The sequence below is a fragment of the Heloderma suspectum genome, chromosome 2, assembly GCF_057233095.1.
Source record: "Heloderma suspectum isolate Gila_16-S chromosome 2, 16-S_ref, whole genome shotgun sequence".
Lineage (NCBI taxonomy): Eukaryota > Metazoa > Chordata > Lepidosauria > Squamata > Helodermatidae > Heloderma > Heloderma suspectum.
Genome location: NC_139459.1, coordinates 256,452,904 through 256,480,335, shown reverse-complemented (window position 1 = coordinate 256,480,335; position 27,432 = coordinate 256,452,904). Strand labels below are relative to the sequence as shown.

The 27,432-nt window shown below is 43.1% G+C and overlaps 1 protein-coding gene across 10 annotated transcripts; it reads right to left on the bottom strand.

The window, feature by feature from the left end:
* Nucleotides 1-1,351: 1,351 nt before the first annotated feature.
* MEIKIN (meiotic kinetochore factor) lies at nt 1,352-26,891 on the bottom strand. Of its 10 annotated transcripts, none has more exons than XM_084838857.1 (15): nt 26,588-26,891; nt 25,477-25,690; nt 21,716-21,806; nt 21,333-21,408; nt 18,253-18,313; nt 16,661-16,801; nt 15,973-16,098; nt 14,540-14,564; nt 13,534-13,595; nt 10,739-10,833; nt 8,466-8,648; nt 5,873-5,956; nt 4,142-4,267; nt 3,583-3,706; nt 1,352-2,738 (listed from the first exon to the last, which is right to left on the bottom strand). In XM_084838857.1, exons 2-15 carry the CDS (start codon nt 25,649-25,651, stop codon nt 2,692-2,694), a joined length of 1,416 nt encoding a protein of 471 aa, XP_084694983.1. In that variant the 5' UTR covers nt 25,652-25,690; nt 26,588-26,891; the 3' UTR covers nt 1,352-2,691. The 10 variants fall into 10 exon arrangements, with proteins under 10 accessions (XP_084694983.1, XP_084694988.1, XP_084694989.1 ...); XM_084838862.1 differs by having other exon boundaries at nt 1,379-2,738; nt 26,291-26,891; XM_084838863.1 differs by having other exon boundaries at nt 1,379-2,738; nt 26,622-26,891.
* Nucleotides 26,892-27,432: the final 541 nt, after the last annotated feature.

The window sequence follows — 27,432 nt, the reverse complement described above, 5'->3', positions numbered from 1 at the left end:
TCAGCCAACCTCAGCCTTTCAGGAAGGAGGAAGTTTACTTATGGTTGCCAACTGACTCCACATAGCTTCACAAAAAGCTCTTCTGCCTTTAGCAGATGTTCAGAGCTGAAGAGGGAAAACTTTTGACAATATGGAAATAAATATTATCAGTTAATGGAGGCATGGGAAATCTCTAGCCCTTGGGCAGCATATGGTTCCCCATCCAGTCCACCAGCAGCTGCTTAGAAATAAGAGACTTTCCCTGCCTGGGAGAGGAGGCAAGTCCTGAGGAGGAAGCTGCTGAGTGGTTCAGTCATGCTTACTTCTGAGGCTTATCCTGTTTCCATGTGAGTAGGCATGCAGTTTGCCCTGCTTACTTTCAAGTAGACATGCTGCTCATGCTCACTTCTGAGTACACTGCAGAGGCTTGGTATTTAGGATTATATCTGAAAGTGCTGCAGTCCCAATTACTTCAGAGTAGACATGCCAAGACTTACTCTATTTACTTCTACGTAGGTGTAAAATTGATAAGAATCACAGTCTGGGTCTGCCCACTTTGCCTTCAGCCTCATGCATAGATGGAATGCAGCCCGCAAGACCTTGCCCAGATTGGAATTTGGCCCTCGGACTGAAAAAAAGATTGCCCACCCCGAGTTAATGGACATGCATCAAACTGCTATTGAAGTCACAGGGTTAGATCTAGCTTTCATCCCGCCAGATGGAGCAGCCCCTGGGTGAGCTCAAATACTCCCACCAACAGAAGAGAGGCAACCTTCACTGACTTCCTCTCCCCTTGCAGCCCCCAGTGCCACCTCCCTCACTAGTCCAAAGGATCACTCAGCTCTCCAGAGCAGATTTTCAAGGGGCCATAGGGGACTGCAGAGAGAAGGGGGAGAGCCGCCTGCTGCTTCGGCCAGCAGGAGCTTTCTGAATGGAACTCCACCGGGGGGGAGGTTGGGCTGCTCCCACTGGTGGGACAAAATGTGGATCCAACGCTGTCTCTTTAATAGCAACTGGAGCAGAAGCCTCCTACAGACAGAAGGGGCCCTTCCATCCATGGGCAGCTTATACTGGATCCAACCCCCAATACTAGAGTAACTGACTTAGAAAATTGGCAAGCCCAAGGTTACTGAATGACAGCTGAAAATAAGTGAGGGGAAGTAGATGCAGATATTAGCAGGTCAGGCTGGGTATAACTCAGGCAGAGAGATACTTCCCACAGTTTAGGCCTCATGTTCACTCTTTCCCTTTATATTATGAGTGAAAATTAGTTATTAGCTTTGGACCATCTAGTCTTCTTCCCATTCCCAGAGATGGCTAGCAGTTCCCAAGGCAGGACCCGAACACACAGGTGGAAATGGACTTCCATTTTAAACCAGTGAAGATGATCAAAGCATCTCTACCTGCACTGTCCATTTATTTATGCTGCTGCAGACTTGCAGACCTTGTTTTTCAGTACAAAACCTGAGCAGTTTTAGTTCCCACCACCCTTCAATGTTTTAATATGTTAAACATTAGTTACACATTGCAATGTCCGGTAAACACCATGTCACTGACAAAACTTCATAGGACATTTGTTTTGTTTTAAATGCAGATCACAGAGACCACTTTCTCAAAACCAGTTAGTAGGAACAGTGTCTCTATAAAGTCAAATGTTAAAGATTAAAACTTCATCTTGGAAGTAGCTGATGAAAATGTAAGTAGCTTATTAGAAGTATGATACTGAAAGAAAACAGTCTAGTTTTTCTACATATATGTGCTTGCAGGACAAGGGCATTACAGCTTAATGTTTCAAATCCATACTCACATTCAACCGAGTTTCACAAGCCTAGTTAAGGTGAAGTATTAGGATTTACAAGCAGATTCTGTTGTCCTAAACTGACTTAAATCCACGCACTTCAATTTAACTGGGCTTCTGAGCTCATACAACTAAGTCTTCCTGAGAATTATCAAGAGTCAGAAGTATACTCAGTATATATTTGACAACAGCATAAGGACATGTAAAGCAATACCAAGTTTTTAGCAGCAATACAGAATAGTGGCATATATAAAACATGAACCAGACAAATCATAGTCAAGCTAATAGCTCCTAAACATTATTCCTACCTGCCAGAATGCATATATCCTGAAATATATTTGTCCACAACTTTCTTTAAAAGAATCATTAACGTTTCAAATTTAACAAAATCCAAATGTTCAGTTGAGTGTCTTCCTACCTTTCCATTTTCTCACTTTCTCAATTTCCAATTTTATTCTTTTCCTTTTTTTAACAACTAAAGAAATGTTTTTTTGTGGCTTTGAGAAAACAATTACTAAAGCAGCAAAATACTTTTCTGCTCAGACATAATAAAGGATTTAAAACTCATATCCAACTATGTCATTCCCAAGCAACTGTTAGAAATTCTGGAAGATTAATAAATATGCGGTTTATAACATTATGACGCAAAACTTATAAACAAGCACTTTGAAACATTAGAAATAAATTGAAACATTAGAAATAAGTACTGAAGACTATAGGACATAAGCATAGTATTAAGAACATCACTTCCATTCATTCAACTAGGACTAAGGCATTCCTTACTTTTTCCTGATTGCACCTACTGTTCATACAATTATAACCGTACAGGGTTCCATAACGTGCTCCCTTCTCTTTTTCTCCTACACCGTTAACATAAGGCTTTTCTGTCATGTTCCATAGACCTGTAGAAGTGCTCATCTATCATTATTGTAGACCCAGTTTTTTGAACTTGTAATAATATCTGGGGAAAAAAAATTGCATTGGGAATTAATTCTCAATTCTACTCTTTGGAGAAATGTTTCAGTATTGTGTTGAACCTGGGAGCATGTTAGAACTGCATAGTTACAAAAAAGAAGAGTCAGATTTTCAATCAAAGCTGTACTATAAGGTGCAATGAATGCAGCACCTTATCTATAATCACTGAGACTTTTGTAGGATGTAACACATAAAAATACCCTTTTTGATAATATTGAAGGAAGATCAGAATTTAAACATACATATATTATGACTTATTGTTAACACTAAACGGCACCAGTTGTGCTTTCTTTTTTATTCTCTATTCCAACACAACAAAAAGGCTTCAAACAAACCAATATGGCTTTCAGTCTCAGCATCACCAATTAAAATGTGTCCTTGCTGATTAATCAATGTAATTAGATTGAGTAAACTTTGCAGGCCAACTTACAGTAGCCTCCATTTTCAATGTTAAAAATGGTGATTGACAGATCATGATTTACCCCAAACTATCCCGCATCTTTATTTTATTGTATTTATACCCCACATTTCTACGAAAAGGCACTCAAGGTGGCGCCAGAAAGTTCATGGCTGAACAGAGATTTGAACCCAAGCTCCCATTCAATGCCCTTGCTAGTGTCACCAATTTCCACTTTAGAATATTACCGAGAAGGGAATTAAGTTTTGTAGTCTTGCCGACGTTTCCATGTGTTCCTTCAGCCAATGAAGGAACCTTTATAGACCTTTTACAAAAAAACAAAAACAAAATCGCAAACCAAGTAATTCCTCTTGCCCATTTAAGGAGTTCTCACAATAAAGAGGTATTCTGTATCTCTTCCTTATCCCTTTACCTTCAGTTGATCCTGGTGGGAAGAACAATGTTTTTCTATTCAGTGGATGTTGGATAACTTTCAGTGGTCTAAATCCTGGCGAAGCTTGAATGATAGAGCAGATTTCTGGTGGGTTACGCAAACACTGAAAGAAATGGAAGAAAAGCTAGGGTTGGATCCAGAAACACTATTCCACCTATGGAAGGCTCCTGTTTGAGGACAGCAGCTGCTTCAAGGCAGCCCAGTTCTAGTTGGGTTGCCCTGGTCTTAAGCCCGGCTTTCTTCTGGCTTTATATTTTGCATGAAAGATGTATGTTCTGGGTCAGCCATCAGTCTTACCTGCCCTCCTGCTTCAGTTAGATCACCCTGTTATTTTTTTTTAATATAGTGGGCAAGATTCTGTGACACTATGGCATCTCTTTAAATAGTACATCTGTCTTCATACATCAAAGACAGTGAATTTTGAGTTTTGAAATCAGTGCTGTTACATTCTGCCTATTTTATTTTTATTACAAGAGCAATCCCAAGGTAATTTAGGTTAACACTGAAACAGAGGAAAAATAATTAATAGATGTATAACCTGACAAACAGTAGTTTCTGGAGACAGGGATGCAGGAACAATTTCTTCTGAATTTACATACGGACTACTTGTGCTTGGGAAGAAGTCTTCACTTAGGGAGACCTTGTGCACAGATGACAAATCCAGCTGTACCAAAGCAAAACAAACATGCAAGGAGTTATTGATGTGGATCTAAGAGTGTTAAAAGATGTGTGTGTGGGGGGGAGCTTCTCTAGCAAGCTTCTAAGTTTGCCACTGTATGTCTCTGCAGCACTTTGCTACTGAAATGCGGTTTTTCGGGGTGGGGTGGGGGTGGCACTGCACTGCTGAATTTCAGCTGTGCAGCAGGGGCTGCACCAGAGGCCACGGGGCCTACATGCAGCTTGCATGTTGCCCACCCCTGTTCTAAATGAAGCTCCTCTCTCAGCCTAGATTTTACACATGTAGCTTGTCTGGGTCTTGAGGAAGAATGACAAACAGTCTCTTCCTTGTTGGGGATGCTGCTCTTTCCATCAGTCTCCCATACACCCCTGTGGCCCCAAGGGTAACTGCAGTTCATCACAAGACAGACAAAGTGACACTTGGAAGAGGGTTGGACTCAATTTGTCTTATAGGCCCCTTCCAACCCCACTATTCTAGGATTCTACTATTGTATGATTGCTTTTATGAACTGGGTGAAAACTGACTATAGCAATATTTGAGAGTCCCTGAATATATATCTGTCAGTCTTCAGGTTCACCAGAATGACAAATAAGGGAGATGACAGCAGGCTTATTTTCAGTTTTGTTTGAGCTCCCATTAGAAGAGCCAGTGTGACACATTGGCTACAGAAAACCCAGCTTGGGGAGACCCTGGCTGAAATCCACACTCAACCATGAAGCCCACTTGAGTCAGTCACACACTTTCTCTCATCTAATCTCCCTTCATAGGACTATTTCCAGTGCTATATTTTGTTATTGTTGTTGGTCTGCTAGTACAATCATTCTGAACCGTTTCCCCCAACCATATAATAAGAGTAATACAATACATTTTCTAAGAATACAGTACATATTATATACATCAGTCAATAAGATATCCCTTATCTGAATCACTTGAATAAGGTTATGGACATTTCCACACTCACTTATATATACATTATATGTTTCTTATGCAAAATCCAAAGTTACCAATAAACAATTCTCTCTTGTTTAAATATCTTTCATAGATCTATTGTAAGAGTAACATGGTGGATGAGCAACCATGCTTGCCACCCTTTGCTCCTCAGAGGAAGGGTGGATAAAATGTTAATACATTAAAAAAAAAAAAACAGATGGAAGCGAGATTAGTTTGTGGTTTGAACAACAGATACGTTCAGCTATACAACATTGTTTCTACATTATGTACACCAACACGCATGAAACCTGCACAAGTATCTACTTTGCCACACATTTGGGAGCCTTAGCACTTGCTGACACAAATGTGCAATTTTCATGCTCTGGTGGTACGTTTTCTTCCTGTGTGGGGGGTATTCTCTGTGTAAGAAAGGCATAGTCAGAAGTGGCCCTCATCGCTGTTTCCACATCTGAGAAACATTAACTGTTACTCAAATTGATTTTGAAAAGTCTGCTTGGGACTGATTAAAAAATGTAACACTGAAATCCTCATGTTTTTAATATAAACGTATTTCTTTCATTTTATCATTTGCGTGGAGAAAAACACAAAATGGATACCAAAATCTAATGGTAATATCTATGCTACGCATATTTCACTAACCTCTAAATCTTCTGGCTGTACAAATGCTGTACTTGTTAGCAATGCTTTAGTCTTTCCTATGTTCACTGCTCTGGAATTGATCTCCTATACAGATATATAATTGTATCAGACATGAGTTCCTAGAGCTGCTATTAATTTGAAAATATTTCATTTACTTTATACAAAAACATTACTCTACCTGCAGTTCCATTTCAGTTTCTACTTTTATGTCTAAATTGAATTCCTTCACAGGAAGGAAATCCTTTTGACACAGATAATTGGATTCTTCTCCAAACATCACACTTTGCATCTATCATCAGATACTCTGAACTCATTTTGAAAGTAGAAAGTCAAGTGGACGTTTTTGACAAAGACACTGGTTTTCATGAATGGGTCTTAATTCAAACTAAGTTAGCCTGGATTTGCTTGGACTTTATGAGATGATGAACCAGACATGATGAATGGACAGGAGGAGAGAGGAGACAGATGGTGCAATCCTGTAGTCAGCCTTCCGCAACATGGAGCCCTCCAGATATGATGGGACTACAGCTGCCACCATGTCTTGAACACCATTTTTGGGTGGAAAGGCAGGATTTAAATCAAATCTATCAATCAGTGCCTGAACAGGATATACAAATGCATGGAAGGGGCAGAGGGCTGCACATGCTGGCCCTGTCCTCTCTGTTCTTGACCTTGCCAGGCTGAGCAGTAAGGTCTGAAGGGAGCACCTACTCACATTCACTTGAATGCAAATAGAACTCTGTGTTTTATCAGGGTTTCAAATTGCATTGGTGGTGGTGGGGCTTCCACACACTTTCAAGTTAACGTGGTAGAAGCCCTCTTCAGACCTCCCTGTTCAATGCAGTGAAGTTGGGGATTGCGTGTACAGGGACGGTGTGGGCAGGGCCAATGCACACAGCCCCATAGCTTTTACACACATTTGTCTACCTCAGTCTTCTGCAACCAGGTGCCCTCCAGATATTTTGGATTTGAACTACAATCAACCCCAGCTAGCATGGCCAATGGTCAGGAATGCTGGGAGTTGCCCTCCAGCTGTTTTGGACTACATCAGGTTGAGGAAGGCTGATGTACCCTGTTCAGGTATCACACCAGAATAGGGCTGTGTTTCCACGACAACGGAAGGGTGAAGCAAATGAAGGAATACTGGATTTTTCATGGAATCGGCATGGCTTCGCACAGGGCTTGACAAAAGACTGCACCGCACCATTATAAGTAGCTGACAGAAACATACTTCCAGGTGGGGTGGGGGAACTGGAAGTGAACATCATCAGACTGGCAGGGGCTCCTCAACCAATAAGAGAGGCTCCCCCCTCCAGGCTCTACTCCCCTTTCTCCTGCCCCCCTGGTTAGGTGATGATGCAAAGGATTGAAGCTGGAATTAATTACTCCCGAAAAGCCTTGAACCAAAAAGCAGAGACACGCAGCTTTGGAAATAGTGCTTCACAGCCATTAGGGGAGTTACTATGCCTTTCACTAGATTAATACATGATGTATCCTGGGTGTACCTAGTGTTTTTGGCTTAATGGCAATCTCAGTAAATTCGGGAACAAGCCTCATTGACCACAACAGGAGTGACTTCTGAGCAGACTTCCTAGACCTCTGCCCGATTCCGCCCCTTTTTTCTCTCCTTTCCCTCTAAATATCGGGCTTCTGCATTAGCAGGCACCCCTGAATAAATGTGCTATCGCGCAATAGCACAAACACATTATAGTGCACTTTCGGGAACAAGCCTCATTGACTACAACAGGAGTTAGCAGGACCCCTGACCTAATGTGTTATTGTGCGATAGCGCAAATAGTTAGTGCTATTTCATGATTGAGTGATAGAGGGATAGTGGGTTAGTGACATAGGGGGTACGTGTATTGATGGAATAAATGCGCAACAGTATTATCATGGGATAGCGAGAGAGGGGGTAGAGGTGCTGCTGGCGAACTGGGGCTTTTTTCACTGTCGAGTGATAGTGATGCCTTCTAAATGCGCAACTGAAGATTCTGCAGTAACTACCTCTAACTGCGACCTGGCCATGAACATATGTACACCACACCCCATGGCTCTTCTAGTAGTGTAAGCCTTAGGCTCCGATAGAGCAATGGCTTTAAATGTCCAGCATCGATAGAGTTGGTGGCTGGTGAATGGAGAGTGCTTACTTCTGGTTCATGACATAGTGCTAAAGTGCTGTTTCGGTTTAATCCTTTACTTTTAAAGAAAAGAACTCTGGTGGCCAGTGGGGAAATGGAGGAAGCATCAGGAAAATGTAGGCGGGGAAAACGTTGGGGAAACACCCCTTGACCAGGGTCATGGTGAAAGGCACACCTCTGGGCAGGGCTAACGCATTGGAGTAAATGCAGAGGGTTGGTGTACACCACAACAGAAGTGCCAACAAGCCGAATTAAGGAAAAGAATCAGACTATAAGCAGTCTCAGGAAATCCGTTCTTTCCGCGATAAGCTCCAGGGTGCCTGCTGGATGGCTACATCATGTATCCCTAACGACCTCCACATGCAGCCAGTGTGGAGTAAATCACTCGTGGAAACAGGCCATAGGGCTCCACTGTCTTAAGCTTGGTAGTAGAAGCCCACAACTAAGCCACTTACCATGTCAGCATCTGACAGTTTGGAGACAAATGCTTCAGCTGAGACCCCACAAGATATGGCTGGCTGGCGTCTTCCAGGTGAACCCAATACAACAGGAGAGGATGAGAAAGTTGTACTTTCTAATATGCTTTTGAACTTTACTTTTTTCCTGCACTTCATTTTCCTGGGCTCACAATCGTCAATCTACAGTAAGATGATGAATTCTACATTATTGCAAAATCAACACCCATAAGGAATATTCTTATAGCATTTAGAAAGTGATCAAACCATTTTGTATAAGTTATCTCAGTAATGCTTACAAACAGCTTAAGGCAGGTCAGGTTTATTACCCCCAAATTGTAGGGGATGAGGGAGAGAGATTGAGAGAGAGAGAGAGCAGCTTGCTAGTGAATCTATGAGCGAGGAAAGTTAAGATCCGAATCAAGGGATTTCCACTTCATCATCTTTTATGCCCTTCACTACACTTGCTCTTGGATTATGTGAAACAAAAGTTAAAAGGAGAGAGAGCCAATTTTTAAGTGCATATTTTAAAAGAATGATATGGGACAGCCACCAAAAGATGGCCAGCCAAATTGTTTAAAAATATGGCTTGACACTTCACAGTATCATGCTCGCTTGACCCATTTTGTGTTCCTTGGAAACACGACAAGTGCATGAAATGATCTTGGCACAGAATAGTGACCAGCCACAACACCAAAATCCCAGTGTGGAGCCAAAATGGCTGTTTGAGTCAGCTCACACTGTCAACTATTTAAGGAGTCATATAGAAGCAAAACAGGAGCGGGGGAGGGAATAAACTGTGCCTAATTATCAGAACTATTAATATACACTGACCAGACCCTCGATAGGAAAGATTTCATAATTTGCAACAAGATCAGGTGAGAACACCTTCTTGACTATAATACGTGAACCAAATGTGTAACAAAAGGGCATGAAGGGAGAAGTTTGAGGATGTCTCAGTGCTATGGGAAATTTATTCTCCAAGGACTCCCCAAATGTTGAAACTAATCATTTCCAGTACCCTTGCAAAACATTTTCATTAAGGTGCCCATTTAGGCCAGGGTCAAGAAAATGAGTGACAATTTTAATTCTGATATTTTATTTTAGGGTTTACACTATTTAAATGGAGTGCGCCTGAAATTCAAACTTAAGTATAAGATGCTTAAATTGATTAAGGCAGAAATCATTACCCATAAAAATTATTCAAATAATGCTATAATGCAGAGATGGGCAACTTGCGCCCCCTCCAGATGTTTTGGCCTACAACACCCATGAGCTATCACAATTGGCTATGCTGCTAGGGCTGATGGGAGTTATAGGTCAAAACATCTGGAGGGCCACCAGTTCCTCATTCTTGCTGTAATGGAAATCTAGATGTAGACTGACTTTGTTTGGAAAAGCATTGTTACAATACCACTAGTTTTAAGGTAGTACCACGTTTTATGAGGTAAGCCCAGGCTCACTGTATTTGTCTTGTGAACCTACTGCATGGGAGGGAGGCATTCATACCTGAGAATCAGTGGCTGGTAGGGGGAAACACAACCCTTTCCCCACTTCCTAATTCCTATTCAGCATCCTCTCCAAAAGACTAATGTTTTCCCATTCTCCTTCACCCAAGGCAACTTCAAAACTGGAAATAAGTCTAGTGTGTGTGTGGGGTGGGGGTCCTGAGAAGAGGAACTGTGTGAGCAAAATCACCAAGCAGAAGTACTCCCTTCTCCTACCTGTTGATTTCCACCTGCAAATATTTCCCCATAATACTATTAACTGACAAGCATGTTTGGCTGAAATAACATGCAGTTCTGCCCTCAACAGAGACCCTGCCCTAGATGATTATGGCAAGTGATCAATTATAATCCCTGGCTGAGTAAACCTCCTATCATTACTGGCATGATATTCCAATGGGTCATGAGATAGTCCTGCACTCCCCCTGTGATTGTAGCATCAAGTTTGTTATGATGGAATGGTTGCCCACTTCTTGTCCAGACATGATCTGAAGTAGGATATGTCACTTCATGACAGCTTGTGACTGTCAAAACCTGGCCTGGAAGGGAGCCCTTCTTAACCACCTGGCAGCAAATGTTTAATGCTTCAACTGAAAAATCTCATAAGCATGGCTATGATCAGGGATGATGCATGATTTATCCCTACCAAGCATCTGTTCAGAACGAAGGGGCTTCCAGTCAATACAGAGAGTGGTGAGCACTGGCAGTATGGTTAAGTACTGTAACCACAATTCACACAAGGCAGCCTATGGGTGTTAAAACTATTACCTGTCTTTTTGGTGTTGGAGGCAGTAACGAGGCTCCAGAAGATTGTGATTCAGGTGTTTTTTCCTTCGCAGACAAAATTTTGCACACTTTTTCCTCTGCAAAACAGCAACAACAAAAAATTACACTTCATGTAATCTGAGTAGATTGGCCCTGCCATTTGCCAGACTCCATTTTGAGCTGCAGTTTGGGGGATGCAGCGTCATTCATTTAGCCCCGTTTTCTTAGCTTTGAACCATCCCTTAATGCCACGGTTTGTCTTTTTCACTCAAAATCTTTCCACATGGGTGGAATGAGATTCTGAAATGGTATTTGTGCTTGCAAGTATGAAGTCAGGGAGGTGCCCGTTACTCTGGATGAATCAGTTTTCACAGCTATGGTCACCATGGCAACCAAGAAAGATGGGGTGCAGGCCGCAACAGCCAGAGAAAGCCACAGTACTTTGCAGTTTTGCCAGCATTAGTCCTATTAGCAGCCAATCTGAGACCAGGTCCTGCTGCTGTGCCAATAATCCAGCAATACCCCAGTCTTCAGTTTCTTGACTGAGCTGGGAGAGGCAGTGGCATTTTTAAACACCCCACACCACTTCTGCTTTAGTTCCGCTTCAATGCTAACCTTCTCTCCTGCCCTACAGAGTTACCTGACAGTCCCTTCCTCATTTCACATCTAGTTGGCTTTTCTCAGCTCCCATTTCCACCCCAGAAAGGGGGGGGGGGCACATTTTGGCACAAACTCCCTCAGTGTTGTCCTCCCAAGACTGAGTAAATATTGAAAGTTGGGGGGGGGGGGAGAAGAGACAAGGAACTTGATAGCTGCTGTAAGGAAAGAAGTTGGCAGAAAAAAACTGGAATGGATTTCGTTTGGGTAGCACAAGGTTTTGTTCACTAGCTTTTTTATAATCCTAGGGCTAAAAACAAATTTCTAGCACTAGCACAAATTACATTCTCTGTTGGTACACAGAATGAAGTGTCTGCCTATGGCAAAAGAATTGTGTGGCGGGAGGAGGTTGGGGGGAAGTATTTTTGGTAAGATCTGCTAATGGGAGCTGGGGGGAAAGCAAGCCTGTTTTGGTGGGGGGGAGTGTGGGGGGAACTGTGTTATCTAGAAACATGCAGGGAGTCGGACTTGTAAGGGAACAATCAGTGGTGCTGCTAGGTACTTTTAGATTCTGGACATAATGGTCTTATGGTGGCCCCCTTTAGACTGTCTTGTGTATAACTTCAGCTGTGAAGCCCACACTGAACATTTCTCTTCTCCCTCCTTTCCCACTGCCATTCCATGCTTTACAACTGATTCTACATTACTCATATGTTAGAGCAAGCAAGCAAATAAACAAACAAAACACTCCACCAACCCTGATAAAAAAGAAATACTCTGAGCATGTGCAGTTTTCCATTTCAAACTCACTTAAATCACACCACAATCATGACTATGGGAATCAAATGGAGTTAGCTTTTGCTGCCTGGATGCTAAACACATTTACTTGGGAATAAGCACCATTTTGTTGTCAAAAAGAATATCTTTTTAACAAGAAAGAAATAAAATCATGTACATACCCAGCAATCTGCTCCGACTAGAAAATGTTTTTAGAAATAACAAAGATTACTGCAGGTATATGATTTGGAGTCACCCAAAGCTAATTGTGGGGTGTACACTGCCAGTTATTTATTCATTCCTACATACACTGGTTATTATTCGCACTCGAGTGACAGCGACTTGCACTATCAATGCGCCACTTCCTGTTTGGTTACAGCATGGCCCCTCCTCTTCTCAGATTCTGGGAAGAGTCCTCAACAACAACAACATGGGGCCTTTGAATCTCCCATAGGAATGTAGCCTGAGTGGACACTGCAACATTTAGAATGTTGCTTCTTATGCTCGTCCAACTGTCTCAAAAATAATTAATTTTATAATTACTTTAAAAACTACACTTTTTTTTGCTGTCTTTACTAGACTAATATTCACACTGGCTTATAGAAATTATTAATGGCTACCAAGTCTGGATAAACATTTGTAGAACCCTGACCAGAAAATACTTGCAAGTATGAATGTGCCTCAGGAATCATCTAATTTTTTTTTTTTTTAAAGATCAAGGGGAGGCTTGGAAGGGAAGTATTACACAGCCTCAAAAATGTTGCACCAGAACTAGCAACTTGGGATGTGTACACAATACACAACGTGTGCGTTGCTTCACTGAAGTCAATGAAGCAATGCAAAAGATGAGAACGAAGGTATTTTAAGTTAAGGGAATATCAACACCAGGATTGTCATCAAGAGCTTTTCTGGAAGAAGCTGTTTAACCCAGGGTTTCTACTTCATTTCATTGCAGAATTAAGATCGGAGCTCTACATTAAGTTATTTTCCTTTCCTGCTTTTCTGTACTTTCCACTACATCACCTCTAGGTGGTGCTGTGGTATAGCAGAATAACGCAACACTAGTAGGGATTTGAGCTTTGTTTTGCTTCGGCAAAAATACTGGATTTCCCTCACTCCAAAAAGCCCTGTGAAATTGCTTGTAAAAAACAAGCAAAACTGGACAGCGACAATGTCATTTAAAGCACCAGTGAACAACCATGAGTGAGGGATGACGAGCGTACAATAAAAGCCTCGTCTAGAAAAGCTCCAAGCCCAGGCAAAGAGGGTTATTTGAAGTATTATTGGAAGGGCAACATCTGGGGGCCATCACCATAGGCCCTATAATATGAATCTATTTCAATACCTTATAGCAAAAACAAATCTGTCAGCTACATCCCTAATTTGCACATGGCAATTTGCTTATTTTCAACAGTGTTATTTACCTGCTACTACAGTTGAAGCATTTGTCAATCCAGAATGCAGTTTCTGCTTGGATGGCCTGTCCCTGATGGAAAAACTAAAGCATTAAGCGTCTATTGTTTTTTTAAAACATTCAAACACTAAGAAAGTAGTTACAGGCTTCGCTGCTCATAAAAGTTTCCACAACTGAAGATCGAAGGTATTTCTTCCCCAATTAACCAACAGCACTTTATATATAGTGAAAATATACTGGCAAAGTAAAGAGGCCAATTCATATGGTCAATTTTGTCCTAACCTGATGCTCCACCAGCGTCCCAAGGGATGCATTTGTGTGGAAAACGCCTTCTGAAAGAGGGGATCTCCATGGCTACAGTTGCTGCATCTCAGCAACAATTTCCACAATTGAGGCAGCAACTGCCACAATCAAGGGAATTTCTCCCAAGCACCGGCAGCGGTAATGGGGGAAGCACCCAGGGTTCATATGAAATGTTCTCTGAACAAATGCTCCTGAGGGAGTGATTGTGGGAAGACAAAACTGAATATGTGGAATGGCCTAATGTGAAGCGCTGAAAGCTTTGATTACTTAGAAAATTACTGGATGCAATATAAAAGGACACTGACATCAGGCACTCATAGGTGAGCATGATCACGTCCAGAATCATGTAGGTTACTGTAGTCTGAATTGTTGGGACCACACACACAGTGCTGAATAGTTACCCCTCTTAGCTTTGACAGCACCAATCACCTGTGGATGGCAGATTAAATTACCCACCCACCCCCATTCAATAGGTGAATCCTTAGAGATCAAGTAGTATGTTCATGCACAGCCCAATGCAGGGTGCAAGGACTATTAGACTGGGACTGTAGTGTGCATGGGAACACATTTACACTCTGGTAAGGTTGCCTATAACCATATCTTAATTTATACAAATCATCATTTTGTGGTTGTATGTTGGCAAAAACTTCCAATATGAGGGAAGCAAATTCTTACATTAACAGTAACCAAAAAATAAATAAATCTTCTATTACCTTGTAACACTCTGGCCGTGACTTCCTAAAGTGGAGATTAAATTCAATAGAGGAGTATGATTAAGGTAAGAAAAAGCAGTGATCCTAACAGTACAAAATGGCATAGTACAGGTGGCATCCCTCCACTAAAGGTAAAGGTGTCCCCAACCAGTCGTGTCCGACTCTAGGGTGCGGTGCTCATCCCCGTTTCTAAGCCGAAGAGCCAGCGCTGTCCGAAGACGCTTCCGTGGTCATGTGGCCGGCATGACTGAACACTGAGGTGCACGGAACGCTGTTACCTTTCCCGCCGAGGCGGTACCTATTTATCTACTTGCAATTTCTTGCTTTCGAACTGCTAGGTTGGCAGGAGCTGGGACTGAAGACGGGAGCTCCCATCACGCAGCACTCAGGTCTCGAACTGCTGACCTGCCGACCTTCCAGTCTGCAGTTCAGCGTCTTAACCACTAAGCCACCGCGGCCCCTAAGCCACCACGGCCCCAATCCCTCCACTACCTTAGGTCAAATTAAGCATTCAGCAGCAAACACAGATCGGAGACCCCACGGCACTGCTTCTCTGCTGAGAGAGAGGTGGGAAGTGGCAAGAGGCAGTACTTAACCTCTCACCCACTCACTGCCTTTCTCATCCAATTCCCACCCCATTTAATTTCCAGACAGACACAGGACGTCAATACTTAGCACCTAGGAAAATACTTTGGGACGTGTCTTACTCATTCCCCTATAATGGTGTAGAGCAGGGCTAGGAAATCTGGTGCCCTCTATCTGTTTTGGGCTGCAACTCCCATAAGCCCCAGTCACCATGGCCAATGGCCAGTGATTACAGGAGGTATAGTCAAAAACATCTGGAGGATACCAGGTTGCCTATTCCTGGCATATAGAAAATCTCTGGGCAAAGATATTCTCAATATTTCTTAAAGGGCACTAGCTTTTCTGGTACAGCAGGGATGGGGAACCTGTGCCCCTCTAGATGTTATTGGACTACAACTCCCATCATCCTTGATCACTGGCCATGGTCAGAAATGGGTTGATAGGAGCTGGATTCCAGCATCTGGAGGTCCACAGGTCCCCCACGTCCAAACAAATCTCCCAAGACAAGGTTTTCCTCAGAAGAGGCCCTCTCTTCTGGGGTATGGAGAAGACTCTCCCCAGCAGATCTCAGGGAAAAAGAAGACTGGTAACCCCACCCCCTTGTTTTTCCCTTGAATATCATCCACCACAGCCACAGTGCAGAAACAGCAACCCAAGTTCCCAGATCCATGTTTGCTGCTGGACATTTAGTTCGGCTTTCCATAGAATTGACACTCGGGGTTGTATCCAATGTCTAACTTAAGTTAGTCTAACTTAAGTCCCATTCATTTCAATAAGTCTACTCTAAGTAGGATTAACACTGATGTCAAATTTACAATCAAATGCTGACTTAAAATGTTTAAAGTTACCCAATATCTTTGAAAGATTTGGCAGCTGTAGCACCCTGTCTATGTTGATGGCTTTGCTGCTATCCAAGAGGGTGGAATTTTTGCATCTAATAAGGCATCCTCCTTCAGCACTAGCACTGTTTCTGTCTGAACACAGAAGACAATATAGTTGCTCTCCTGTTTTTGAAATGCATGAAGTTCTACAAGGTTAACATTACATTTGTAAGAAAATGGCTCTGAACTACTCCCATGGATTTCAATGGCTGGATGTTGATGACTGGAGAACAAGATGCAAAGACTTTAGATCCCACCCCCACCCCCACATCAATTCTTGCAGCAATTGTTTGGCTGCCAATCCAGGGTGAATTGGCATATCTCCAGAACTGGGCGAACAGAAAATTCAGTCTAAGTCAAGAATTGCCAGTTCAAACATTTAAAGAAGGCAGGGCATTCTGAACTCATGATTTTGTTTAAAGGAGCAGCACCCCACTCCCCCCGCCCCTCATACACACATCAAGAGGCATTTAACAATAGTCTATTAGGATAACTTTGCCGACTTGAGTATACCAGGGACCTGGCTGAGCAAATAAAAATACAACGTATCAATGCCATATGTTCTAATTTTCACAAACAAAAATATATGTAGATGCATCCACGCATCCTTCCTCAACCAGATTCCTCCCACATGTACAACACGAACAGTGCATACCTAAATCTCTTTCATCTCTGAATATTTCAGGGGATGAATAACTACTTGTACAATCACTAGGTTCTGCATCAGAGCCCATGGTAGAATCTACATCTAAACAGTCCAGCAGGAAGTCTGAAACACCTGTTGGCAAAGTCATTCCTGGAATTAAAGACAAAACAAACACATTGTTCAGTCTTGAAATTACTACTTTTGCATAACACTGTCTACCAGTAAAGGCATACAAATTCAATTTTGTCAAAAGATGTATATCTCTAACGTAGGACCAAACCAGACAATGCGTGCATGGATTTGACATTTCTCAGTTTTGTTATTTAAATAGCAACAATGGGAGGGAAGGGGCAAACAAGACCGGGACCATGCTGTGTGGGTGGTTAAACTTTCCCTCCTTGTGCCACAGTGCCAATGAAAATTCCCATACCCAAAGATGCTATTAGGCCTGAAAGGGATGTTTCCATAGGCATCAATGGCAGCTTCCCTCTAGGGGCAATTAGCGTCGAAGGGGTGTGGGGGAGAGGGTTCACTGGGACCACTGTGCTGGGAAGAAGACATGAGTTAGTTGAAACTGTATGTCACAACAGATTTTGCAACACAGAACTGCAAACAAGAGGAAGGATACGTGATGGAGAAAAGCCAAAGATAACAGGTTCAAGAAGATTTTAAGAAATTGCTTATCATGTTTCAATCATTTCCGTATTTACCATTCAGTACCAGTAATAACATAGCAACAACCATAAACATTTTTAAACTACAGACCAGCAACAGTCAATTAAAAGAATATTCAAAACCATCAAGTCTTAAAACCCTATTTAAAAGTTATTAGTAGGAGAGCAATCCTATGGCCCCTAGACAGCATCTGGGGGGCCATAGGATAGTTCGGATTCCTGGATCCCCACCCCCTCCCCCTTGCAGATGGTGCGGAGAGAACCACACTAGCTGCCTCTCCAAGATCACAAAGGCAACCTCAGAGAGGAGGGAAAGGGGGCGGTTCTGTGGACAGGGAAGGGAGGGGACTGGGGAGGCTGGCTTATGAAGAATCCTCCAGCCTCCTTCCCCCTTCCCTCCTGCTCTGCAGAGCCCCAGCTAAATGGGCAAAAAAGCCTGTCTAGCAAAATGCAGGGCTGCTCCTGCTCTGCATAAAATGCCCGTCAGCCTCTGAGTTCAGAGGCTGATGGGTATCCTGGGAGGTTTGTGCCCTTAGGGAGTCAAATGAACTTCCCAAGGGAGGGAATTTCATAATGACAGAGCCACCACCAAGAAGACCCCATTTCTCATGCCAGCCAATGGATATGTGAGCAGGGCCTCCGTCACCAATCATAAGGCCCAGCCAGATTCATTAAAAGTGCAGGACATCCTTCAAATAACCTGGTCCCAAGCCATTTAGAGCTCTAAAGGTAATAGCCAGCATTTTGCATTGAGCCCAGAAAAATTCTTATTTCATTTTAACCATTTCTATACTGCCTTTCTGAAGAAATCACCAAGGCAGTATACAACAGCTGCAAACAATAATTCATCACCCAAGAGAAAACAGAACTTCAACACATATTTGGAAGTAAAGAGTTCTTGATCCCAGGAGACCTAGGCACACTCACCTGAAGTAGTTTCACTATTTCTCGAGCTCTTTTTGCTTACAGAGTTCAACTGCAAAGAATCCTAAGACCAACAGTGAAAGAGGCAGATAACAAAGGATGATGTGAATGAAACCAACATTTTTCCTTATCACTATACAAAATCTACAGTGCCAGCTCCAGGTTTTGGAGGGCCTTTGGCCAAGACATCCTCAATGGGCCCCCTCTGTCAATGAGTCTACCTTCTCACCACCATTGTCACCAGCTGTTATTGTTCCTCCTCATCGTCTTCCCTCTCATCTACTGCTCCTCCTTCTCACCACCACCATTGTATGGGCCAGAGTGAGAGGCAGGTGAAGAAGGAAGTTGCAATAGTGAAGAGGAGGAGCAAGGCTCTTGTCAGTTGACCCCCAGTAGGGGTGTGGTGCCCAACCATGCCGACCCTTGACGCTGGACCTCTACAAGAATAACTTCCTGGAAAGGATCCTTTTAACAAAAGGGATCTTTTTGCCCAGTCACCAGTTCAAGCTATGTTATTGTTTTGTCATTGCCAAACATTCCTCAAGCAACAATGGTCAGAGCAACCATTAGGTTTAGTACATGACACCGGCTACATGGAAGCCATTTTAGATTGTTTCTAGTGGTACGCTGCTCATCTGCAGTGACACATCAAGGAGACTGGGGAAGCTTCTCACTCACCACAAAGCCCAAGCATTTCTCACATGCAGGGCTACTGTACAGGAGTGGTGTTCTGTGTGGAGTCGGAGATCATGGGGACTCATTTAAAGCTGAGTCCACATGGTAGCTATTTCCTGAGCACTGGCCATCACTCAGTGGTATTGTCAGCTTGTACAAATTTAAGTCTGATCTAGTCTCATTTCCAACCACTATAAAGGTCAAATTGACCTGGACATGATCATCAACTTGCCTTGACAACATTTATAGGTTTTTGAAATGAATCATCCATTCCACACTAACCACTGGAAGCCTTGTGACTAGTACTGCGAATGGTCACTCACTGAGCATCTCTACACCAGGCTAAAATTCGGCATTTAAAACAGGGCTTCCTGCTTCCATTTTAAATGCAGGATCCCAACGGGCTACCTTTACATGCGCTTCCTCCCCTGCCCCCTTATCTGAGTTTTCCATATGTTTCAGTATACAGCTGCTAGATGGCGCTGCGGTCTAGTTCCTCTTATTGCAGCTTTTCCTTTTTCATGGGGGAACTCAAGCAGAACTCAAGCTGTAATTTGATTGCTCATTATCTCTGATCTTTTAACAAATGGAGTAAAGGTCATTTACTTCAGGAAACGCCCTGGAGGTTCATGACATCATCTAATGGACTTGCAAACTTCCATGAGTAACCAATCTCAATAGCAGGATAAAAGGTCCGTGTGAAGAAGCCCACTGCACCTCAAAAAAGAAATTGTAGAGCTGGAGAAGGTGCAGAAAAGGGCAACCAAAATGATCAAGGAACTGCAGCAACTTCTAGCTTAGAAAAATGGGGAAAAAGGCGAGTAACGGGGGACATGATAGAGGTGCATAGGGAGAAGATTTTCTTCCTCTCTTCCAATGGAGCTGAATGGCAGGAGATTCAGGACAGACAAAAGGAAGCAATTCTTCACACAGTGAATAGTTAAACTATGGAATTCACTGTCACAAGATGTTGTGATGGTCACCAGTTTGGATGGTTTTAAAAGTGGATTAGACAAAGTCATGAAGGATAAGGCTATCAATGGTCAGCAGTCACAATGGCTATATGCTACCTCCAATCAGAGGCAATAGGCCTTTTGATACCAGTTGCTGGGGGACACAAGCTAGAAGGTGTTACCGCACTCATGTCTTGTTTGTAGGCTTCCTGCAGGTATCTGGTTAACCACCGTGGGAAAAGAATACTGGACTAGATCTGCCTTCGGTATGACCCAGCATGGTTCTTCCTGTGTTCTTACAACTTCCATTTTTCTTCCACACTTTGATTCTCTTAGAATTCATGAAGATCATTACAGCTTTCTGATTCAAGACCAGAATTAAAATAAGACATATCTCATCAGCACTAGCTATTCTGTTGACTACTGCAAACCACCTTGATCTCCATATATCTCCAAGGGCAGCAATATTCCCACTTTAAAGCCAGAGTCACAGAGCACTATAGCGAAGCTGAATGGACTAAGTGACAAACATTTATTTCAGGTTGAAGAATCACATATTTTGCATACATATTTTGGTAGGATGGAATCTGAAGGCGGCAATTTCCTTAGCTTTCATTCTTAATACCCATATAATAAAAGATTTAATATATTTCTCAGCCAACTTTGAAAACCAGTTTCCTAATGCAGCTTACAATGTAAAAACAATACAATGTCCCAAACACATCATAAAAGCACATTAAATTTAAATAACAATTTTAAAGTCAGTCCGTTATAATAAAAAAGATTTAAATATCCAACAACAGCAAACAAGATAAAACCATTTCAATTAAAAGCCAGAGAAAACAAGTATGCTTTTGATGTCCTCTTAAAAGCGGTCACATATGAGGCCAGCCATATATCCCTCGTGAGGGAATTCCATAGGGTAGGGGCCACCGCTGATAAGGCCCTCACTCTAGAACCCACCTGCTTTACTGATTTTAATAGCAGATAATGAGTAGTTCCTGCAAAGATGCTCTTAAAGCACAGACAAGTTCATACAGATGTAGGTGGGCCACATTACTTGGATCATATTTATCCAAATGACCTGCTCCCCGCTCCTTTTAGGGCTTTAAAGGTCAAAGCCAGCACTATGAATGAGGCCCAGAAATGCACTGGCAACCATTGCAAGTGATACAGAATTAGTGTAATATGATCCAACCATCTAGCCTTAACAAGGACTTGAGCAGCCACATTCTGTACAAGCTGAAGCTTCTAAGTAGCTTTCAAAGGCAGCCCCATTACAGAGGTCCAGACTGGATATAATTAGTGCACTGAGAATAGATCCGCTTTCCCTAGATAGGGTTACAGCTGATGTTACAACTGACGTTGGTAAAAGGAACTCTGGCTACTGCCACCACCTGTGTTTCCACAGTCAGGTTTATTAGGGTTTCAGAGATTTAATAGTAATATTCATACCTTTAATGTAGTGTCTCTTTCACTGGTATCTATATTCTCCTCCACGCATCTGTTTTCATTATAATTTAATTCAACACTATTTAGAAAATAATACAGCACAATTAGGGGCCTATATTTTCCACGGGCCATTTGAAATCTTTTTGGATATTTGGAACTTTGTCCAGACAAATGGGGACTGCACTTAATTTGGAGGTTAATACAATTCAACACTCTCATTGTGGTTGCTCAAGAAATGCTGCAAAAACAGGGCAAGTGATTGCTGTCCTGGCTAGAATGCCTCTAAATACAATTCACACTGATTGGCAATATCATATATGAGTCTCTAGTCTAGACGCTCACCTAGATCAAATAGCAGACTATTTGGAATGACTACTATAGTATACCTTTGTTCACTTGAAAAGCAGTCCATCTGGGTAACCTCAGAGGTTTCTTGAATTTTGGGTAATGCTGCTGTAATGGCATTTCCAAGCTGCCCTATGGAAAAATTAACATTTACAAATACTAAATTACCACCAACATGCAGAAAGAATTACTGCACATTTAAGACCTTCTGTCTTATAAACTGAACTTAATGGAAAGTCCTGTACCCATCCAAAGGACTTGTTTTGACATTAAAAAAGAATCTATGCCCTGCCTGCCTGCCACTCACACTCACATACATTAATAATAGTAACATAATTATTGTATGCTATTTTTATCCCACACTTCAGCCAAAATGACTCCCAGAGTGGCTTACAAAAATCCATAAGACTGCCCCTGCCCTGCGCTCAGGTTTACAATCCGAAAGACAGGACACAAAAGGAAACAGGATTGGGAGGGAGAAGGAAAAAAGCAAGCTCAGAGACTAGTTACAGAGTTCTTTTATATATGTTCTTTCTAGCAGGGAAGGGCGAAGCTATCTCTCTGCAGCTGTTCCTTCTCTGATGTATTACGCCAGGTTGATCATCTGCTGTCCATGATCTTCCTGGGGGCAGGGGGAACAGTCTCCCACTGGCCCTTGATGCCCTGGTTGATGACAGTGGCCCTTTAGCTCTGCAGTCCCAGGGCAACATGTTAATCCATCCTTAGCAGATTCTCTTCAAGCTCAGCAGGTTGTAATTACTCCGACATAGGCAAAAAGAAGTCAGGTAACAAAAACACAACTGAATTTTACTTCAGCAAGTAAAAACTCTATGAAGGACATAACTTGAAAGAACACCTTAATAGAACTGTGAGAGCCATCTATACACTCTCTCTTTCTCGAGATGTGCAGGAAGGAACAACTCCTTTACACCCATTAATTGCCATTGGGTTTTACTATCAATATCATTTTCTCAGATTATTCAAAAATAAAAGTGAGGGCATCTGGTTACAGTAAGCCCCAACTTTACTGTAACTTCAAAAGGGGAAATGCTCCCCCTTCTGACAAATCAGTTTAATACACTTTGTGAATAATCAAGCTACAGCAAAGACTTTCACTGTGTGCGGTTACAGAAGCTGTATAGGTTGAACCCTATGAACATTCCTGAGGTGGAAGAGGCAACTTTCCCCCTCTGGGGAGAGAATTTCATAAGCATAGCCTATGTGGTAAAACTCTAAAAAGGTAAAGCTGTCCCCAACCAGTCGTGTCCGACTCTAGGGTGCGGTGCTCATCCCCGTTTCTAAGCCGAAGAGCCAGCGCTGTCCGAAGACGCTTCCATGGTCATGTGGCCGGCATGACTGAACACCGAGGTGCACGGAACGCTGTTACCTTTCCCGCCGAGGCGGTACCTATTTATCTACTTGCAATTTCTTGCTTTCGAACTGCTAGGTTGGCAGAAGCTGGGACTGAAGACGGGAGCTCCCATCACGCAGCACTCAGGTCTCGAACTGCTGACCTGCCGACCTTCCAGTCTGCAGTTCAGCGTCTTAACCAATAAGCCACCGCGGCCCCTCTAAAACTCTAGCCATGTTCATTTTCAAAGGAGCCCTTTAGCATGTGATCATCTCGAGGGATATGTCACTGTGAAGTAATTGGTGTATGTCACTACTTCAGAATTAGTTGCATGAATGAGTCTTATATCCCTCCAAGAACAATGGGACTTATGTTCGCATAACTACATTCAGATTTACCATCTGTTCATTGCATTTGAAGGGAAGCAATTTGTTTTGGTGACAGATAAAAACAGGTGTTGCTCTCAGTGAATCCCACACACAACTCATAAAAATGGTTGCGTCCAACTATGGTTGAAAAAACACTTCTTTTGTATACTTAACGCCACCAGAAATCTCCAGAAGAGCACTCCTGGGTAAATCACTAGTCTTGAACTATGCCATTAGTGTCCTGTTTGTATAAGGACAATAATTATATGCCACATGTAGCATTGCTAACATGAATCTGAAGGCTCAATTCCTTTTATTCAGACACAGTCAGGACACACCATTCTCCCATCCCAATACCTCTTAAAAATGCATAATCAAGGGCTGTAAGAGTATATAAATCAACAATTTTAGCCTCAATATTACAGCTGTGACATTCACAATTTTTAAAGCAAATATCTTTCAAAGCCCTAACCAAGGGGTAGGGGAACCAGTGGTCCTCCAGACGTTGCTGGATTTCAACTCCCTTCATTCGTGACCACATGGCCATTCAGGCTGAGGCTGATAGGACTTGGAGTCCAACAACGTCAGGAGGGCCCCAGGTTCCCCACCCTTACCTTAATTCCTAGATCAGGGGTGGGCAACTTCAGTGGCTCTGGGGGCCAATTTCCACCTCCTAGAGTTCACTCCCTGCCGCAATTGCCTCTGCCAAATTTCAGCTATTCAACAGTAAGAAATAAAGCTGCATGCTTGCTTTACAGCAAGATGCACAGGGTCTTGTTTTAATACAAAATAGCACTCCCAAAGTCCTAGTAAATATGTAAAGGACTGCGCTGTGACTGTACCTGGCAGACTCTACTGCAACGTCAGCAATTCAGTTTACCAGGTGAGAAACATCCTGTAGGATGGCTAAGGCGTTAGCTGCATCACTTCTCTTCCCAACCCACAACATTAGCAGCATACCAAACACATACAAAAGCCATTGTTATGGCAAGGACAAAACTGAAAGAAGTAGTCAAGAACAGAGGAGGCTTCATGATTCAAATGCCCACCCCCCCCAACCCACAGGAAGATGCCTTACACCAAGACAGGCTATTTGTCCATCTAGCCCAGTATTGTCTACTACTGCTGCTACTGGCAGCAGCTCTCCAGCCCCTCAGAAACAGATCTTCCCCATCACCTGCTACTTGATGCTTTGCCCTAGGAATCCCAGGGATTAGAACAGTATGTAAAGTGTGTGCTCTGCCCCACTGAACCATGTAGTCTAGGGGTGCAGAACCTCAGGTCTCTGGGTCAAATCTGGCCCTCCAAGCCTCCCCAGATGGCCCTTCCCCAGGATCATTTGGTGGTTTCACAGCTTTTACACCATTTCCCCCCCATCTGAAAAGGGGAAATGCCTCTCCTAAGGCTTGGTTACTGGAAGCAAGAGCTTTAAGCTAAAATATAGTAGTATCGGGGAGGTTTCCCCACTCCTTTTCCCTCTGACCCTGCCCACCACTGGGAGGCAGCCCCAGTGGCCTTCTCCAAAATGGATTTCGATCCCCCAGAGTGAAAGAGGTTCAACACCCCTGATATAAGTCCATCCCATGTTATGCAACAAACAGGCCACGGTAGGGCTTTCTGCAATACACCTCATGCAGACAGAAATGTATCTGCCTCTAAATGAAGCTGCTTTTAAAAAGTTTGAACATAAGCCTTCCCTGACTGACCAGCCACTGTTTTATTAGCATAATTTGATGTTAAATATTTTAGCTCTGCATTTCTCTCTTGTTACTGTTCAGCACTTGGGAATCTTGTCAGACACAGAAAGGTATATAAATCCTGAAAATAAATTTAAAAGGTCCCCATCACAAACAGTCTGCCTTCTTTCTCCACTAACAGTTTCACAAGTTAAGCACTTTCTATTTTGATTGTATTAGATTACTTTCTCACCCCTAACACAGTTCGCACATAATAGAGCAGTTAGCGGGTAGGATGGATCCATTTGTACCCATGCACAAAGGCCCAACAACTATTACGTTTAACCCAGACACACAGGGAAGCGATTGGGAAGGCCCAGCTACTTGCATAGGACACAAGTGATTACTTTTGATATGAGAAGGCTTGGAAAGCAGATCTTGGCCCCACTGAGGTCCTTTGGCTTTAGCATTCCTTCTGCCCACAGCAGCAGATGCTGCCACACCTGGCAAAGGAGAAGGACAATGTACATTCCTTTGAGTGTGCCTCTTCTGGGAATAAGAACGCAATTTCATCCAGTCCATCTTCTTTGTTTGCTCTCTCTCCCTCTACAGCAATGCTGCCTACAACGGGATTAAGAAGAAATAGTAAGAATACATGATCAGAGTTGATGGCAGCCTGGTGCCCTCCAGATATTTTGGTCTACAACCCCCAGGTTTCCTGACCATTGGTCACACTAACTGGGGTTGATGGGAGTTGAAGTCCAAGACAGCTGGAGGGCACCAAGCCGAGGAAGGCTGGTCTAAGGGAATCAACCCCCAAGCGTAACTGCCACAGAAGAAATAAAGTGCAACTCATCAAGTCTGCTTTACACAAATGAAACATGGGGGGAAACCTGCCAATGGACTGCAGTAGCTAAACAGAGATTTCACAGTGTCCAAAAACAAATTCATAGGTTGCTCTTCTGAGGGATGCCAGGCGTAGACAACATGCATAACAAACAATTCTAGGAGATTATTATTAAACCAATTGAAGGCTGCAATCCTATCAACTTACCTGGAAGTAAGTCCCATTGAACCTACTTACTTCTGAGTAGACATGCACAGGATTGCACTGTAAGTATGTTATACAGACACCCAAAAGTATGCTAAATGCTATAAGCTCCTTTAAATTATGTTTACACAGGAATAGGAACCAGATCCGGTATCAATTAGCAAATCTACCCGATTCTGAGAGAACTCAGATAGTAGCAGCAAAGAACCAGCAGGTGCCAGGACCCGGTGCATGGAGGAAGTAAAACCTTTATTTTATATTGTAGCTTTAAATTTTCATATTATATGTTATCACGTTGTAGCGTATGGCTGTAATTGCTGTGAACCGCCCAGAGAGCTTCGGCTAGGGGCGGTATAGAGACAAAATAAATAAAAATAAAGGCGCCGGGATTCAAACCCAATTGCAAGTCACCCAAAGCCACGCGGGTTATATGCCCGTGTGCAATGAGGGCGCCTTATCATTTCTACCTGACTTGGCTTGAACTCGGGTAATTCTTCCTACCCTCCCAATACCATTTCGTTAAAGCTTTCGCCTGGCTTCCGACACGTGTACAACCAAGGCTCTGACTGAGCGTATAGGGGAAGCAGCCGTGGCCATCGACCCGACAGCTGCGGCTTTGGGGGGGCCTCGGTGACTCCCCGTTCACATTCTCACAGGTAAGAGTCCCTCATAGAAGAGCCCGACATTTGCCCCCCAGCTCCCCGCTTCCAGCGTTCGTTCGCCCCTCAGTGGCAAGAACGCGCCTCCCGCTCGCCTCGCCCCGCGTCTTCTGGAAGGTGATGACTCCGCGGCGTTCTGATAGGTCGCTGCCGCTGCCCAATCACAATCCAAGACCGGGTTCAATAAACCCAGCAGACCATTCATCCGACCCCTCACTCACTAGTCCCGCCCCATTCGCAAATTAGCCCTCTCACAGTCGGGAACAACTAGGATTGTATTCCGTGACTGTACCAGTAGAGGCTGGTGGCTCCGGCTTCGGTGGGGCTGTGGATCCTTTCTGGATTTCAGTCAGACCCAACCAGAACTCTAAAGGAGATATCCAAGGTGCTGAGCCTGTTTGGGAGATAGGGCTCGACACCTTGGACAGCTTCTTTAGAGTTCTGGCTGGTTCCAACTGAAGCCCAGAATGGATGAACAGCCCCACCGAAATCGGAGCCACCAGCCTCCACTGGGCTGGACTACAGGTTCTTTCCCCTCCGTGCCTCTCTTTGCTCAGCTTCTGAACCAGGGCTAGAAACCACAGTAGATCTACTGAAATATGTGTTAGTTATTTATTACATTTCTAAAACAGCCAATAACTAATGTTATATGC

Bases quoted from the DNA above. Each gene is read 5' to 3' on its own strand.
- MEIKIN (XM_084838855.1), bottom strand. From the start codon at position 25,651: ATGGACTGGATGAAATTGCGTTCTTATTCCCAGAAGAGGCACACTCAA. The intron at 21,807-25,476 runs GTAATCACTTGT...ATTTTTCCATAG, and splicing joins CAAGCCTTCTCATATCAAAA to GGCAGCTTGGAAATGCCATT. The intron at 16,802-18,252 runs GTGAGTGTGCCT...CTTTAATTCCAG, and splicing joins AAATAGTGAAACTACTTCAG to GAATGACTTTGCCAACAGGT.